Source organism: Nuphar pumila, chromosome 14 (genome assembly GCF_984573655.1).
Source record: "Nuphar pumila chromosome 14, dmNupPumi1.hap1.1, whole genome shotgun sequence".
Classification (NCBI taxonomy): domain Eukaryota; kingdom Viridiplantae; phylum Streptophyta; class Magnoliopsida; order Nymphaeales; family Nymphaeaceae; genus Nuphar; species Nuphar pumila.
In genome coordinates this window covers 14,984,142-15,000,290 of record NC_143262.1, presented here as the reverse complement: position 1 = coordinate 15,000,290, position 16,149 = coordinate 14,984,142, and the positions used below count along the sequence as shown (strand labels likewise).

The 16,149-nt window shown below is 38.4% G+C and overlaps 1 protein-coding gene across 1 annotated transcript in view; it reads left to right on the top strand.

Moving 5' to 3' along the window:
* Positions 1-264: 264 nt before the first annotated feature.
* The window catches only part of LOC149816476 (signal recognition particle subunit SRP54 2-like), a 40,366-nt gene continuing 24,481 nt past the window's right edge, over positions 265-16,149 (top strand). Inside the window, exons 1-4 of the mRNA XM_089986842.1 lie at positions 265-364; positions 2,369-2,633; positions 3,806-3,905; positions 4,517-4,670. Of these exons, the coding sequence (XP_089842968.1) occupies positions 2,403-2,633; positions 3,806-3,905; positions 4,517-4,670 (485 nt within the window). The 5' untranslated portion in view covers positions 265-364; positions 2,369-2,402. The remainder of the gene's footprint in view (positions 365-2,368; positions 2,634-3,805; positions 3,906-4,516; positions 4,671-16,149) is intronic.

Below are 16,149 nucleotides of genomic sequence, written 5' to 3'. Positions count from 1 at the left end.
AAAACGTATTCATTATTTTAATCGTTTTTTGCCGTTTAATTTATTTTTAACTATGATTTATGCGTGGTTGGGAAAATCTCCGACTCGGGATCGCGTCTCACCCAACTCACCAGCTAAAACGACTCAACGGTCCTGCTCTTTTTTACAGCTTAAGAAGTGGCCAAAGATGGGCCGGAGTCCATCGATTCGTCCGGTTCTCATATCAAATCGGTTATGTTTTCCGTATCGAATCTTTAAATAAAAAAAAGGCAACGCGATTTTGACGATTCTATCATAGGAAGAGAAGGGTCGAAGCAGGTCGAGGAAAAAGAGGGCTCCGACCAAGTCTGCGTCCTTTCTCGTTTTCGCTCTTCGAATCTCGCGGGTACCTCTCTCTCTCGATGCTTTTTTTTGGAGATTTTTGAGTTCTTCCTGTGATTTTTTGGGGATTTTGGGTCCTGTTTTGTTTTTTTCAGTTGTTCGGTCCATATCAATTAAAATTCAATTCAATTCCTTTGTTGGGTTCTCTTATTTTTTGCTTTTGTTTTGGAATTTTTATGAAAATATGTATGAATCTCGAGTACAATTTCGATAATTGCATTTTTCTCGTGTTTTTTTCTTTATTTATTTCTTTTGGGTGGTCTAGTTTGGGATCTAATGGATCCATTTGGCGTTAACGTTTAACTTATCTAAGATCAATTGCATGCCCACCCAACTTGCTTTTTCTCAATGTCAGCGAGGCAGATGGTGTTTGTTTATTTGCTTTTGCTGAAATCTTTCGTTGTTGAACCACGCATTTCTCTGTTCTTATCCAGCATGATATGCTCTGAATCGATTTCTGCTTTTACGTGAACGTCGACGAAATGTCTATATGAGCTCGTATGCAAGATAAAATTGTGAACCGTGTATAAGTTCATCAATTGACATTCTTTTTATTGAAAGTGGTCATCAATTGACATTCTTGAAGATAGGTTTTGCATTGTTTAGTTTATCTAGAACGAATTTGCTGGAAATTCCTAACTCCCTGACGTCTTTATTGAATATGTGGTTGTTGATTGTTTCCTGTTGATGGCTGCTCTCTTGCGGAGGTTTGATAAAAGGCTAGTTTGGAGTTCAAAAGATGAACCGAGGAAAGATGCATGACCTTCATTGTTTATGCTGATCATTGAAGCACTGAAGCTCATGCAAACCATGATCTTGGTCAGGCTTGTTTGAAACGATGGAGTTCATGCAAATTGTGAATTTGGTAGAAACAGTGAAATTCTTGCATGAGGGGAACCTGGTAAAGTTTTAATGTAAGAATGAAGTTGATGGAGAATGTGAACTTGGTCAGGTTTAGAAAACCAAACTTGTGATAAAGCATCCGCAGTGACACCCGTAGATGCTACAATGAGTACTCAACCACTCGGTAGTTTGCACATAAAATGTGTCAAATGAAGTGAAGTAGGCATAAAAGCTTCGAATTCCTTGTATTGCAGAAAAGATAGTTGTGACTCTTCTCTTCTCTCTCATTTTTTTAGTACTATGAGACTGATGGTGAGCAAGAAATACCGGTGGATGATTGTTTCAAATATTTGGGATCTATCATTCAAAAGTATGGAGAAATTGATGGAGATGTAAATCATAGGATAAAGATTGGGTGGATGAAATGGAAAAGTGCAACTGGAGTGTTGTGCGATCGTAGAATGCCATTGCGGTTGAAGGGAAAGTTTTATAGGACGACAATTAGGCTCGCTTTACTATATGGTACAGAATGTTGGGCTGCCAAGAGACATCATATTCAAAAAATGAGTGTAGCTGAGATGCGTATGCTTAGATGGATGTGTGAAAATACAATAAAAGATAAGATTCGAAACGAGGAGATACGTAAGAAGGTAGGCGTTGCATCTATTGAAAATAAGATGAGAGAGAATCGTTTACGGTGGTTTGGACATATTCAGCGAAGGCCTAATGATGCTCCAGTTAGAAGGATGGAGAAATGGGAAAATATATTAGTTAAAAGAGGTCGGGATAGGCCTAAAAAGACTTGGATGGAGATGATAGGAAAGGATATGAATGCTTTGTACCTCACTGAGGACATGGCATTTGATAGAAATGATTGGAGGAGAAGGATTCATGTGGAAGACCCAGAATGATTTTCTTTTTTGTTTCATATCGCCGACCCCAATTGTTTTGGGATGAAGGCGTAGTTTTTGTTGTTGTTGAGACTGATGGTAGTTATAAAGGAGCTCACGGTCATCATTTCCTTGTTGTTTCATTGTTGTACAGATAATACAAGGAAATAGGTTTGAAATAAGAAAAGATCCTTATTCTTTTTAGAGCTATAGACTGATGGTAATTATAAAGAAACACACAATCATGATTTCCTTTTTGTTTCATTGCTGTACAGATAATACAAGGAAGTGGTTTTGAAATAAGAAAAGATGGTTCTCGCTCAGCTAGGTGGGAGCATCTCTCGTGCTCTTCAGCAGATGAGCAATGCCACCATTATAGATGAGAAAGTTCTCAATGACTGCCTTAATGAGATCTCCAGGGCATTGCTTCAGGCGGATGTCCAATTTAAAATGGTCCGAGACATGCAGGTTAACATTAAGAAGATCGTTAACCTTGAAGATCTTGCTGCTGGGCATAACAAGCGCCGCATAATTCAACACGTAAGTGTGCATTCTTTCTTTAGAACCACTGGATCAGAACCAGAGTTTGACTTGATATATTTGATGTCTCTTTCTATTGTGGTTTCAGATATTGACTTGGCTTAGACATGTCTAACTCATTTGATTATATGGACTCTCACTGGTTAGATTGAGTCCCATTCTTCTTATAATTTCAATTTATGCTGACTCATTTCAGTTGTCTGTGTTTGTTCCTGATTACATTGGTCTTGAATTGTTGAGTTACTAGGACTGTTGGAATTTGACCACATTCTTGAACCAGACAATTGGTCAGATTGCTGCAAGAAATTGTAGTTATTTTTTGCATGGTTTTGTGCTCATCCTATATCTTGCTTGAACAAAATCTTAGTGAATAGCTTCATTTTACATGGTCTAAACTTTGTTATTTTTACTGGTGCCCAAATAAATCTCATATGTTTACCAGTGGTTCTTTTCTAGTAAAGCTGCATCATCACTCCTTAATGATCCCCCAATCAGTGAAGCTTGTCTGTTGCACTTTTTCTTTTTAATTATCTAACCAATCATGGCTGTTGATAACACTTGTATTCACTGATTATTTATGCCCTTTATTGATGTCCTTAAGAGTGGAGTCGAAGGGGCCAGATGAACATGGAACTGATTGTTAAATCAGTGACCATGAGGTGGACATTTTGATACTATCTATTTGCCATCTATTAATGTTATGCAATTGAGAGGTTCATTATGCACGATTATGTGTTGCTGTAATTGGATGCTAAACTCCTATTAAGGGTGAAGGATTCTGGAGTTCTGTTTGTCTTGCATAATGATGTAAAACACCGCTTGTTATTGGCAGCTGAGTCTGACTCAACAATTGTAGTTTCCTTCTAAAATGTGCCTCTGTAAATAGATATAACTCATATGATGAAAGGTACCTGTTTTCGTGCAAATTTGTGCAATTTTCTTTGCCAAAATAAGCAAGAGATTTTTTCAGATGAGTATTGTCTGATTAGGGTTGCTAGCTATTCTGGTTCCGATCTATGATGTTTCCATCTTCACAGGTCTCTGATTTTTTATGTGCCTGATGTGCACTCGTTCATCATCGCCTATCTTTTCTTTGTTCTTTTATATGCAAAAATTTCTTTTCGTTGTTGTTTTTTATGCTTTGTATTGATAAGTTCAGCTCTTTATTCCAGGCTGTATTCACTGAGCTTTGCAAAATGTTGGATCCTGGGAAACCTTCATTCAGTCCAAAGAAAGGAAAAACAAGTGTTGTCATGTTTGTTGGTTTACAAGGTAACTTTTTCACGTTTTCAGATCCTGAAAGCCATATCATAATTGTCTCGGGTTTGTTATCTGCAGCTAGGGGTGTCAACGGGTCATGTTTGGTTTGTACCCAGGTAGAACCAGACCCATACCTGATTTGAGATGCTGGTGCCAGGACTGGACCCAGGTCCAATCGGACCCACCACAACTGAAACCATATCCGAATCCTATAAGGATTACATGAACCAAACCCGAACAATACCTGGTAAAATAAATTTTTTTATCCTTTTTACATTGAAAATTAGCAGATCTTTGTTGGAACTCGGGTCAGTTCCGGGTCTGGTATGAAATTTCACTAACCATACCCGGCTCTATATATTAATCAGACCTTTCGGGTCCGACCCGAATTCTAATCAGACCTTATGTATCACCAAACCCTGACCCTATAGGGTTTGGTACGGGTTGGGTCCAGGACAAACCCGACCCATTGACACCCCTATCTGCAGTATCTGTTTCCGCAACAAAAGAACGGAATTTTGTTATTACTGAGTATATTGGATGCTTTTGTTAGTGATTTGTTTCAACTTTGTTATTTGATTTGGGTTCAGTTATCGACTTTATGTTGCCCTCAAAATTTGCAGGTTCTGGAAAAACCACAACTTGCACTAAATATGCATACTATCATCAAAAGAAGGGCTGGAAGCCAGCTCTTGTTTGTGCAGATACCTTTAGGGCTGGTGCCTTTGATCAGCTGAAGCAAAATGCCACTAAAGCTAAGATTCCTTTTTATGGAAGGTATGAGACAGTTTTCAATTTTAAAATCTTGGCGACAACACCTAGTTTAAGAATCTTTGATCAGCTTCTTGTACTATTATTTTATGTATGTAGCACTCGTAGATGAAATATTATCTGGTTCTAAGTGCAATGATGTCTCCAAGAACCAAATACAATGCGAACTAGGTCATGATCACAACACATCCCACAAAGGGGTACTCACAAGAGTCACAATAGCACACACTCACAATATTAAAATAAATATTTTATTGATCATAAGAATGCATAAAACATGCATACCTCAATGGGGACCAAAAGTCCCATATATATACAAGATAGAGAGAAGGGAGGGAGATTGATGCAGTGAGGAGGATCGACTTTCGCGTTCTTTGACTACAGCTGATGAAGGCACGATCCTTACGATCGTGCGATGTGCAGAAAGTAAGAAGAATGCCCACCGAAATCGATGAGGCTTACTTTTATTTCAATGTAAACTTCAATTGAACAATAGAATGAACGTAAATGAAAGGGAACAAACAATAGAAAGGAAGAAAAGCCAAGAGGAAAACTGTTTACAGAAAAAAACTGCTGCAATCTGAATATTCTTTGTGTTTTGCGCAACCCTAGAAGAGGGTTTTTAAAGCCTGCTAGTGGACCTGGGTCTCGGGTCCGATCCTGGACCTGAGACGTCTTCACTCTGCAAATGGATCTGGGACGATTCAGGTCTTCCCTCGTCTGGAGTAGGTGTGCAGGGTCACGTCCCTGCATCGGGTCACCTTACCTGCGATCGGATCCAGCTCTTGGGTCCAATCGTCCATCCCTTGTGGGTCGGGTTCCCTGGCCGTGCCTGGGTCACGCGGGACAGGCCCGATCTGCTCCTACTCTGCATCATTCTCCCCTGGTTGGGAAGAAGTCAGCTCTGACGACTTGTTGTCTCCACAGTAAGCATATGTTAAAATATATGTAATTCATATATATATATATATATATATTTATATATATATATATATAATACCCGATAGGGGTATTTTTGTCATTTCACAAGTACCCGATAGGGGTACTTGTTTTTCTTATTTTATTTTTCTCTTTATTTTTTTGTAAAATCTATTTTTTATTTTTTGTTTTTTTGCTCACACAAAAGGGGCCTCACCATGTAGTCGATGGGGCCCCCAACGGTCACATTTGTGACCGTTGGGGGCTCCCAACGACTACATGGGGAGCCCCCTAGGTGGCTCTTCTTTTAAGGCCTCTTGGCCCTCTCCCTCTCCTTCTCTTGTGTATAAATAGGGGTGAACCCCTCTTGTATTCCTTACTCTTGAGAGCTCTCTCTCTTTCAATAAGAGGCATTTATATTTTTATGTTGTGTTGTCTCTTGTGGGTTTGGGTATTAGCCCTTCTTTGTTTGTTCATTAGTAGATGTTGTAAGTGCTTAGTGCACTCTTTGCTTTTCCGCATATTTCATTACATGGTATCAGAGTCTTGTGTATGCTCTTCTTCTTAATATAGCTAGTGGTGTAGCTATATTTGTTTTTTTTTCTCTCTCTCCTTGGTATCCTCTTGTGAGTGGTTATTATGGAAGGAGAACAAAAGATTGATCTCTCCTTCAAGCTCAATGGCTCCAACTACATGATGTGGGCCACCGCCATGGAAAACAACCTCAAAGGGAAAAAGCTTTGGGGATACGTTATGGGCACCATTCCGAAACCACAACTCCAACTAACTAAGATGGAAGGCGATCAAGAAAAAGCTCTTGAAGGAGATGCCCGCATGAAGGCCATTGAAGATCACCAATCTAAAATAGAAGATTGGGAAAGTAAGCATGCCAAGATTCTTGCTTGGTTCATGAACAATGTGGAGCTCAAGATTTGCGCCAACATTGCCAAATTTCGGATGGCAAATGAAGCATGGTTCTTCATGAAAGGTATGTTTACACAAAAAGACCTTGCTCGTCAATTCTTTCTTCAAGAAAAAATCTGAACTATCAAGCAAGGAGAAATGAGTGTTAGGGACTACTTTAGCACTCTTGGCCCTCTATGGGATGAGCTATCCTTACTAGAACCAAAATGGGTTTCTAGTATAGATGTGGAATTAAGGAGAGAACAAATGGAAAAAGAACACTTTTTCCAATTTTTACATGGGCTTAGGCTCGAATATGAACAAATTAGATCCTCCCTCCTACATAGATCAAAGCCTCTTCCCTTGGAAGATGCCATAGCCGAAATATGCCAAGAAGAAACCCGTCTTGGCATGATTAAAGGAGGAAATGATGTCTTGGCCGTATCAAAACCCGGCAACCATATGAAAACCTACAAACCTCCACATTTTGGAAGGCAAAATAACTATAATGGCAACTATAGAAAAGCCATTTGCCATCATTGTCAAGAACCGGGTCATATAAGACCTAATTGCCCTAAGTTGAATGAAGCACCAAAAAATAAAGTTGCTTTCGTTGAAGAAGCTACTCAAAAGAAAGAGGAAGCAATCAAAGGAACAAATTCTTTTTCTCTTGCTCAACTATCGGAGGCACTACAAACTCTACTCAAGATTCCATCAACTTCTGGTGCCGCCGTAGCTTCCTCCTCTCCTCCAGGTATGTCGTCTTGGATCCTTGACTCTGGAGCTTCCTTTCATATGACCCCCCTTGAAAATGAGCTTTCCGATTTATGTAATAATTATAAAAACTCCTATGTTTCAACTACAAACCTCCACAAGTAAAAAGTTTTGGAAAACCTACAAACCTCCACAAGTAAAAAGTTTTGGAACCTTAAACTTTTCAAAAGACTTCTTTGTGCCAAATGTGAGAGTTGTACCTCAACTTAATTTAAATCTCCTCTCTGTTGCTCAAATATGCGATTATGGATGTAAAATCTCCTTCTCAACTAAGGATTGCTCTATACAGGATCTCTGGTCCGGGAAGCTGATTGGGCAAGGCCATAGGAGGGGAGATCTCTATTACATGAGCAACTTGAAACTCCCCACTAACTCTTTTTGTAACCATGTCCAAGATAAAAATATTGATATTTGGCATCAAAGACTTGGACATCCAAGTTTCTCAAAAATGTACTCATTTCCATTTGGAAAGAAATTTTGTAATGAGAAACATTTTGTTTGCAAGAATTGTATTTTTGGCAAAATGAAATCTACTCCTTTTCCAAACCGAACTTTTGTGTCCAAAAGACCTTTTGAGTTAGTCCATTCGGATATTTGGGGTCCTTCCCCCGTCATGTCTAAAGGAGGGTACTCCTATTACGTCACTTTCATCGATGACTACACTAGGTATGTATGGATCTACTTTCTCAATTTAAAATCCGAAGTCTTTGATGCTTTCAAAAAATTTCATATGATAGTTAATAATCAATGTTCAAGTAATATCTCTACTCTTAGATCCGATTCGGGTGGAGAATATTTATCAAATGAATTTCAAAACTATTTAGAAGTAAATGGAATTTGTCATCAAAGATCGTGCCCTAGGACTCCCCAACAAAACGGCTTGGCCGAAAGAAAGCATAGACACATCATGGAAACCACTAGGACACTCCTTATTTCCAAAGAAATTCCAAAGAATTTTTGGGCCGAAGCGGCCTTAACCTCAACTTACTTAATAAATAGAATGATATCTTCATCCTTACAAAATACATCTCCATACGAGAAACTATTTGAAAGAACACCCGACTTCAATAGATTAAGAGTTTTTTGATGTAAATGTTTTGTTCTTACTCATAAACGGGATAAATTATCTCCTAAAGGTATTGAATGCGTTTTCTTGGGTTATGGAGAAAATCAAAAGGGTTTTAGATGTTTTGACTTGAAAAATAACAAACTCTATGTATCCAAAGATGTAACATTTTTGGAAAATGAAAATGGTTTTGTGAAAACTAAAGATATTGACGAAAGTGAATATACTTTTTTGTTTGATCTTCTATCTCAAGAAGATGAGACTCTTCAAGAAGAGGAAATCTCTAATGAGTCTTTTAATGACCTAGAGGAAATTCCTCTTGATAATGTTATAGATCAGAATAATAGACCTATCCAAACATATGTTAGGCGTGGTCAACAAACTCAGATGAGCGCCTTAGAAAAATACTCTCAAGGATCCAATATAAAAGAAACCTCTTTAAGGAGATCCAGTCGGATCTCCAATCCTCCTAATAGGTTTGTTTCCTATGAGTCCCTAACTCCAAGATATAGTGCATGTCTAATTGCGTTGCATTCATTTCATGAACCCTCACACTATAATGAGGCCAAAGATATTCCCCAATGGGTTGAAGCCATGAACTTAGAGCTTAGTGCCCTTGAAAAAGCAAAAACTTGGGAAATAACTTCGTTACCCACTGGAAAGAAATCAATAGGATGTAGATGGGTCTTCAAAATTAAAACCAAGAGTGATGGTTCATTAGAACGTTATAAAGCACGGTTAGTTGCTAAAGGATATGCTCAGGAATATGGTATAGATTATGAAGAAACCTTCGCACCTGTTGCTAGAATGACTAGTGTTAGGACTCTTATTGCTATTGCCTCAGTGAAAAAATGGCCTATCTATCAACTCGATGTTAAGAATGCATTTTTAAATGGCGAATTAAATGAAGAAGTTTACATGGATCCCCCACCAGGAGTATGTATTGGTAAAAATAAGATTCTCAAACTTAAAAAGGCATTATATTGTTTAAAACAAGCCCCAAAGGCTTGGCATGATAGATTTAGTAATGTAATGATAAGTTTGAATTTTCGTTCATGTTATACTGACACTGCTTTGTTTGTGAAAAGTGCAGGGTCGTCAGTAGTTATTTTACTACTTTATGTTGATGATATGATCATCACAGGAAGTGATGAGCAAGGCATTAATGATATTAAAAAGGTTTTGAAAGAAAATTTTGATATGTCTGACCTTGGTTTCTTAAGATATTTTTTAGGAATTGAAGTGGCGTACTCTCCTCGAAGGTACATTCTCTCTCAGATGAAACTTGCTGCTGACATCTGTTCCAAATCTGGTATCTCCGATGATAAGAAGACAGAAACCCCAGAAGTCATCAATGCAAAATTAAGGTTGGAAGATGGAACACCTCTCGAGGATCCTACTCCCTACCGGCAACTTGTTGGGTCTTTAACCTACTTATCCATCACACGGCCAGACATTGCTCATGCCGTCCACTCTGTCAGTGAGTTTCAACATGCACCTACAACCGTGCACATGAGTGCAGTCTTAAGGATCGTCAGATATATCAAAAATACCATAACTAAGGGAGTTTTTCTTTCCGCTGCCTCGTCACTTGATTTAATTGCGTATACTGATGCAGATTGGGGAGGAAATCCCAATGACCGGGTCTCAACTACCGGATTTTGTGTTTTCTTAGGTGACTCTATGATTTCTTGGAGATGCAAGAAGCAACACAAAGTATCATTGTCCTCGACGGAAGCAGAATATCGTGCTATGGCCACTACAACCATGGAACTTGTGTGGCTAAAAAACCTCCTCAGTGATATGGGCATTGTCATCTCTACTCCTTCGAAGATGTGTTGCGACAACAAAAGCGCAATCTATATTGCAAGCAACCACACCTTCCATTAACGTACTAAGCATATTGAGATGGATTGCCATTACGTTCGTGATGAATACCTAAGAGGAACCATAGCACTACCTTACGTCACATCAGAATACCAGTTGGCGGATTTCTTCACTAAGGCTCTTGCGGCTCCTCGGTTTTTGTTTCTCCTTAACAAGCTTTCGGTTATATCCCCGTAAAGCTTAAGGGAGGGTGTTAAAATACATGTAATTCATATATATATATATATATATATATATTTATATATATAATACCCGATAGGGGTATTTTAGTCATTTCACAAGTACCCGATAGCGGTACTTGTTTTTCCTCTTTTATTTTCCCTTTTATTTTTTTGTAAAACATATTTTTTATTTTTATGTTTTTTGCTCACATAAAAGGGGTAGTCGATGGGGCTCCCAACAGTCACATTTGTGACCGTTGGGGGCTCCCAACAACTACATGGGGAGCCCCTAGGTGGCTCTCCTTTTAAGGCCTCTTGGCCATTCTCCCTCTCCCTCTCTTGTGTATAAATAGGGGTGAACCCCTCTTATGTTCTTCACTCTTGAGAGCTCTCTCTCTTTCAATAAGAGACATTTATATTTTTATGTTGTGTTGTCTCTTGTGGGTTTGGGTATTAGCCCTTTTTGTTTGCTCATTAGTGGATGTTGTAAGTGCTTAGTGCACTCTTTGCTTTTCCGCATATTTCATTACAGCAAGAACAAGGTAACAAGAGCCAATGACTCTAATACCATGTAATGATGCCTCCAAGAACCAAATACAATGCCTACTAGGGAATGATCACAACACGTCCCACAAAGGGGTACTCACAAGAGTTACAATAGCACACAATCATAATATTAAAATAAATATTTTGTTGATCATAAGATTTGCATAAAGCATGCATACCTCAATGGGGACCAAAAGTCCCATATATATACAAGATAGAGAGAAGGGAGAGAGACCAACTAGCCGTTGGGAGGCCCCAATGGCTAGCTGGTCAAAATGAAATACAAAAAACAAATAAGGCCTAAATACAATCTAATAACAAAAATAATATATATATACATAAACATACATCTCTTAACACTAAGAAGAATTGGATTAAAACCTCAGTAGTCAAAAGTGTGCTTAGCAACACCTTGGTGCCTAGGCAACTGCTTAGTGGGAGGCATATACGTGTGTATTGTGTAATGAAAAGAGGCGGAAGCACCAATAGAGCAAATGTCACTCTTAAAGAGTGACCACTAAAGCCAAGAACACAAACACCAAATGTGCACACACAAAAACTCTCAAATATGGAAATGACTTAAAGTCATAAGTTGGATATTATTGAAGAAGAGAAGAGAGAGGGGTATAAACCCATACATTTAAGAGGGGAAGACCTCCTCTATTTATAGAGGAGGGAAGCACTAAAAGGAACCACAAGGGGGGCTCCCTTGTAGTCGTTGGGAGCCCCAACGGTCAGAAATCTGACCGTTGGAGCCCCAACGACTACAAGTGTGGGGCCCCCTTGTGGTCATTACAAAAAAGGAAAAATAAAGAAAAAAGAAAAAGGAAAAAAAGGGAAAAAGAGAAAAAATAAAAAGGAGAAAAATACATAAGTGGTTTTACAAGAATACCCCTATCGGGTATTTATCTAAATGAGAAATAATATATATATATACATATATGTATATACATATACTTATATATATACGGATGTATATATATATAAGTATATATATATATATATATATATATATATATATATATATATATATATATATATATATATATTTTAACACGCCCCCTCAAACTTTACGGGGAGAAGACCGAAAGTTTGCTAAGGAGGAACATAAATCGTGGAGTTGGAAGCGCTTTGGTGAAGAAGTCAGCCAGCTGATATTCTGAAGTAACATATGGTAATGAAATAGTCCCTCTGAGATATTCGTCTCGAACATAATGGCAATCCATCTCGATATGCTTTGTCCGTTCATGAAAGGTGTGATTGCTAGCAATGTATATCGCACTTTTGTTATCACAGCAGAGCTTGGTAGGAGTGGAAATGAGAACGCCCATGTCGGCAAGGAGACTTCTGAGCCATACGATTTCCATAGTTGTCATCGCCATAGCCCGATACTCAGCTTCAGTAGATGATAAGGAGACTTTCTGCTGCTTCTTACATCTCCACGAGATGAGAGATTCTCCTAAAAAGATACAAAGACCCGTAATTGAGATACGATCATTGGGATTGCCTCCCCAGTCAGCATCAGTAAAAGCAGTCAATTCAAGAGATGAGGAAGAGGATAAGAAGAGTCCCTTTGAGATGGTATTTTTGATATATCGCACAATTCTCATTACGGCCGCCATATGAACTGTGGTAGGTGCGTGCTGGAACTGGCTTGCTGCATGAACCGCATGAGCTATGTCAGGACGGGTGATGGATAGATAAGTGAGGGATCCAATTAATTGACGGTAGGGAGTTGGATCTTCAAGAAGAACACCATCTTCAAGTCTAAGTTTTGCATTGATAACTTCGGGAGTCTCAACTTTCTTTTCGTCAGATATTCCTGATTTGGTACAAATTTCAGCAGCTAACTTCATCTGAGATAAGATGTATCCACGTTCGGAATAAGCCACTTCAATACCTAAGAAATATCGTAAATAACCAAGGTCAGACATATCAAAGGTATCTTTTAGCATAGACTTAACATCATTTACTCCCTTTTTGTCATTCCCAGTGATGATCATATCATCAACATACAACAGAAGCATAATAATGGATTCACCTGTTCTCCTCACAAAAAGAGCAGTGTCAGTATAACAAGAAGAAAATCCTAAATTTATTAATACGTTACTAAACCTATCGTACCAAGCTTTAGGTGCTTGCTTAAGACCATATAAAGCCTTTTTTAATTTCAAAATTTTTCCATTTAAATCCATACCTGGAGGTGGTTCCATATACACTTCTTCATTTAAATTACCATTCAAAAAGGCATTTTTAACATCAAGTTGAAAAATTGGCCATTTTTTAACTGCGGCTATAGCAATAAGAGCTCGAACACTAGTCATTCGAGCAACGGGGGCAAAGGTTTCATCATAATCTACCCCATACTCTTGGGCATATCCTTTGGCTACCAACCTAGCCTTATATCTTTCCAATGAACCATCACTCTTAGTTTTCACTTTAAAAACCCATCTACATCCAATGGGTTTCTTGCCATTGGGAGGATCAATGATTTCCCAAGTTTGTGCCTTTTTAAGGGCATTAAGTTCAAGTTGCATAGCATCATTCCAATGAGCATATTGCTTAGCATCATTGTAATGAGATGGTTCATGAAAAGAGTGAAGAGCAAGAAGACATGCTCGAAAATTAGGCGAAAAAGAATCATAAAAAACAAACCTATTTGGTATTTTAGAAATTCGATTTGACCTTCTTTGAGAAGTCTCTTCGATGGACTCATTTTGGGAAAATCTTTCAAGGGCACAAGGAGGATTCCTTTCATTCCTTCTAGAGTAGACTTGTATTTGTCTTGAACCATTTTCTTCTAAGTTTTGATCATCGCTTGGATGTTCAACAAGATCTTCACTAAGGAATTCATTAGGATCAATATGATCATCTTTAGGCAATAAGTCAAATAAGAATGAATAATCAACATTCTCATTTGGTTGGGGCGAAAAACCACTTTCCTCTTCAAGGAATGTGACATCTTTAGAAATATAAAGCTTGTTTTTAAGTATGTCAAAACATCGATATCCTTTTTGTTTTTCGCCATATCCCAAAAAAATGCATTCAATAGCCCTAGGGGAGAGTTTATCATTCTTGTGGGTTAAAACAAAACATTTGCATCCAAAAATTCTTAGTCTTTTATAATCGGGAGACATATTGTAAAGTTTTTCAAAAGGAGAAAGATTTTTCAAGGAGGACGAAGGAGTTCTATTGATAAGATACGAAGAAGTTAGAACCGCTTCGGCCCAAAAAGATTTTGGAATGTTTCTTGAGATTAATAACGTTCTTGTAGTCTCTATTATGTGCCTATGCTTTCTTTCCGCAAGGCCATTTTGTTGTGGAGTGTTGGGGCAAGAACGTTGGTGAAGAATTCCATTTTCTTTCAAATAGGTTTGAAAATCATTGGACATATATTCGCCTCCCGAATCGGATCTAAGAATAGATAGATTTCCCAAAAATTGGTTTTTGACCATTGCATGAAATTCTTTAAAGAAGGAAAAAACTTCGGATTTACGACTTAGGAAGTAAATCCATGTGAATCAAGTAAAATCATCAATAAATACCACGTAATACGAAAAACCACCTTTAGACAAAATAGGGGAAGGTCCCCACACATCGGAATGAATAAGTTCAAATGGCCGAGTGGTAAAGTAACTTCTTTGTGGAAATGGAATAGCTTTAGATTTCCCAAAAATGCAATCTTTATAAGTCATGTGATTGTCTTTACAAGTATTGTTCAAAAACGGAAAAAGAGACATTTTTACAAAATTTGGATGGCCAAGTCTCTCATGCCATATTTCAATACTTTTGTCCTTTACAAGATTACATGATGGCTTAGATGGAAGAGTCAAAAAATCCATAAAATAGAGGTCACCCCTTCTATGGCCTTGCCCAATCAGCTTCCCTGACTGGAGATCCTGCACGGTGCAATCCTTGGGTGAGAAAGAGACTTGGCATCCATGATCGGTAATTTGAGATACGGAAAAAAGGTTTAAATTTATTTTAGGAACGATTCTTACTTTAGGAACAAAAAAGTTTTTAAAATTAAGAGATCCAATACTTTCAATTTTTAATGATGTACCATCGGCCGTTGAAACACAAGAGGATATAGGTTCGGAAAAAATGTTTGAAAGAGAATTTTTATGAGATGTCATATGAAAAGAAGCACCGGAATCTAGTATCCACATACCTGGAGGAGATGAAGAGTAGGCAATGGCGGCCCCGGATGTTGAAGGAGAAGCCTTGAGTAGATGTTGGAGAGCTTCGGAGATGTGATTTAGAGTTTCTTTGATATCTCCTTCTTTTGTGCATTCTTCCTTCTTTGGAGAATCTTCTCCAACGGCGGCAACTTTTCCTTTAAGCTTTGGGCAAACCGGTCTTATGTGCCCCGGTTCATTACAATAATGACATATAATCCCCTTTCTAGGTCCATGGTTATTTTTGTTAAAGTGGGGAGGTCTATATGCTTTAACATTAGATCCGGGCCTAGTAACGGCCAAAACATCATCACTCTTAATGCTCAAACCAAGCCGAGTTTCTTCTTGACATATCTCGGCAAGGGCATCTTCAATAGGTAGGGCTTTGCTTCTATGGAAAAGAGATGCCCTTGTTCAAATTTCGGGCGAAGTCCATGAAGGAATTGAAAAAAGTGCTCATTTTCAATTTGTTCCCTTCTTAGCTCAATATCTTGAGGAGCAACCCACTTAGGCTCAAGAAGAGCAAGCTCATCCCAAAGGGGGGTTAGAGAGCTAAAATAGTCCCGGACACTCATGTCCATTTGTTTGGTAGAACGGATTTTCTCTTGACAAAAAAATTGTCGAGCAAGATCCTTTTGGGTATACATACCCTTAAGGAAAAACCAAGCCTCATTGGCCCTTCTAAATTTGGCAATATTAGCACAATTTTTAAGATCTACATTGTTCATGAACCATGCCAAAATTTTGGCATGGTTACTTTCCCAATCCTCAATTTTGGATTGATGTTCATTAATGGCTTTGATGCGCTCATCGTCATCTAAAGCCTTCTCAATCTCGTTTTCAATTTTGGTGAGAACAAGAGAGGGTTCGGGAGTAGTTCCCATAACAAAACCCCAAAGTTTCTTACCTCTTAGGTGATTTTCCATAGCGGAGGCCCACATGAGGTAGTTGGACCCATTTAGCTTAAAAGAGAGCTCCACTTTAGAGTCACGTTCCATCGGCACCAACTATTCTTCTTTTCTTCAAAAAACTTTGAGAGGCACGCGTTCCAA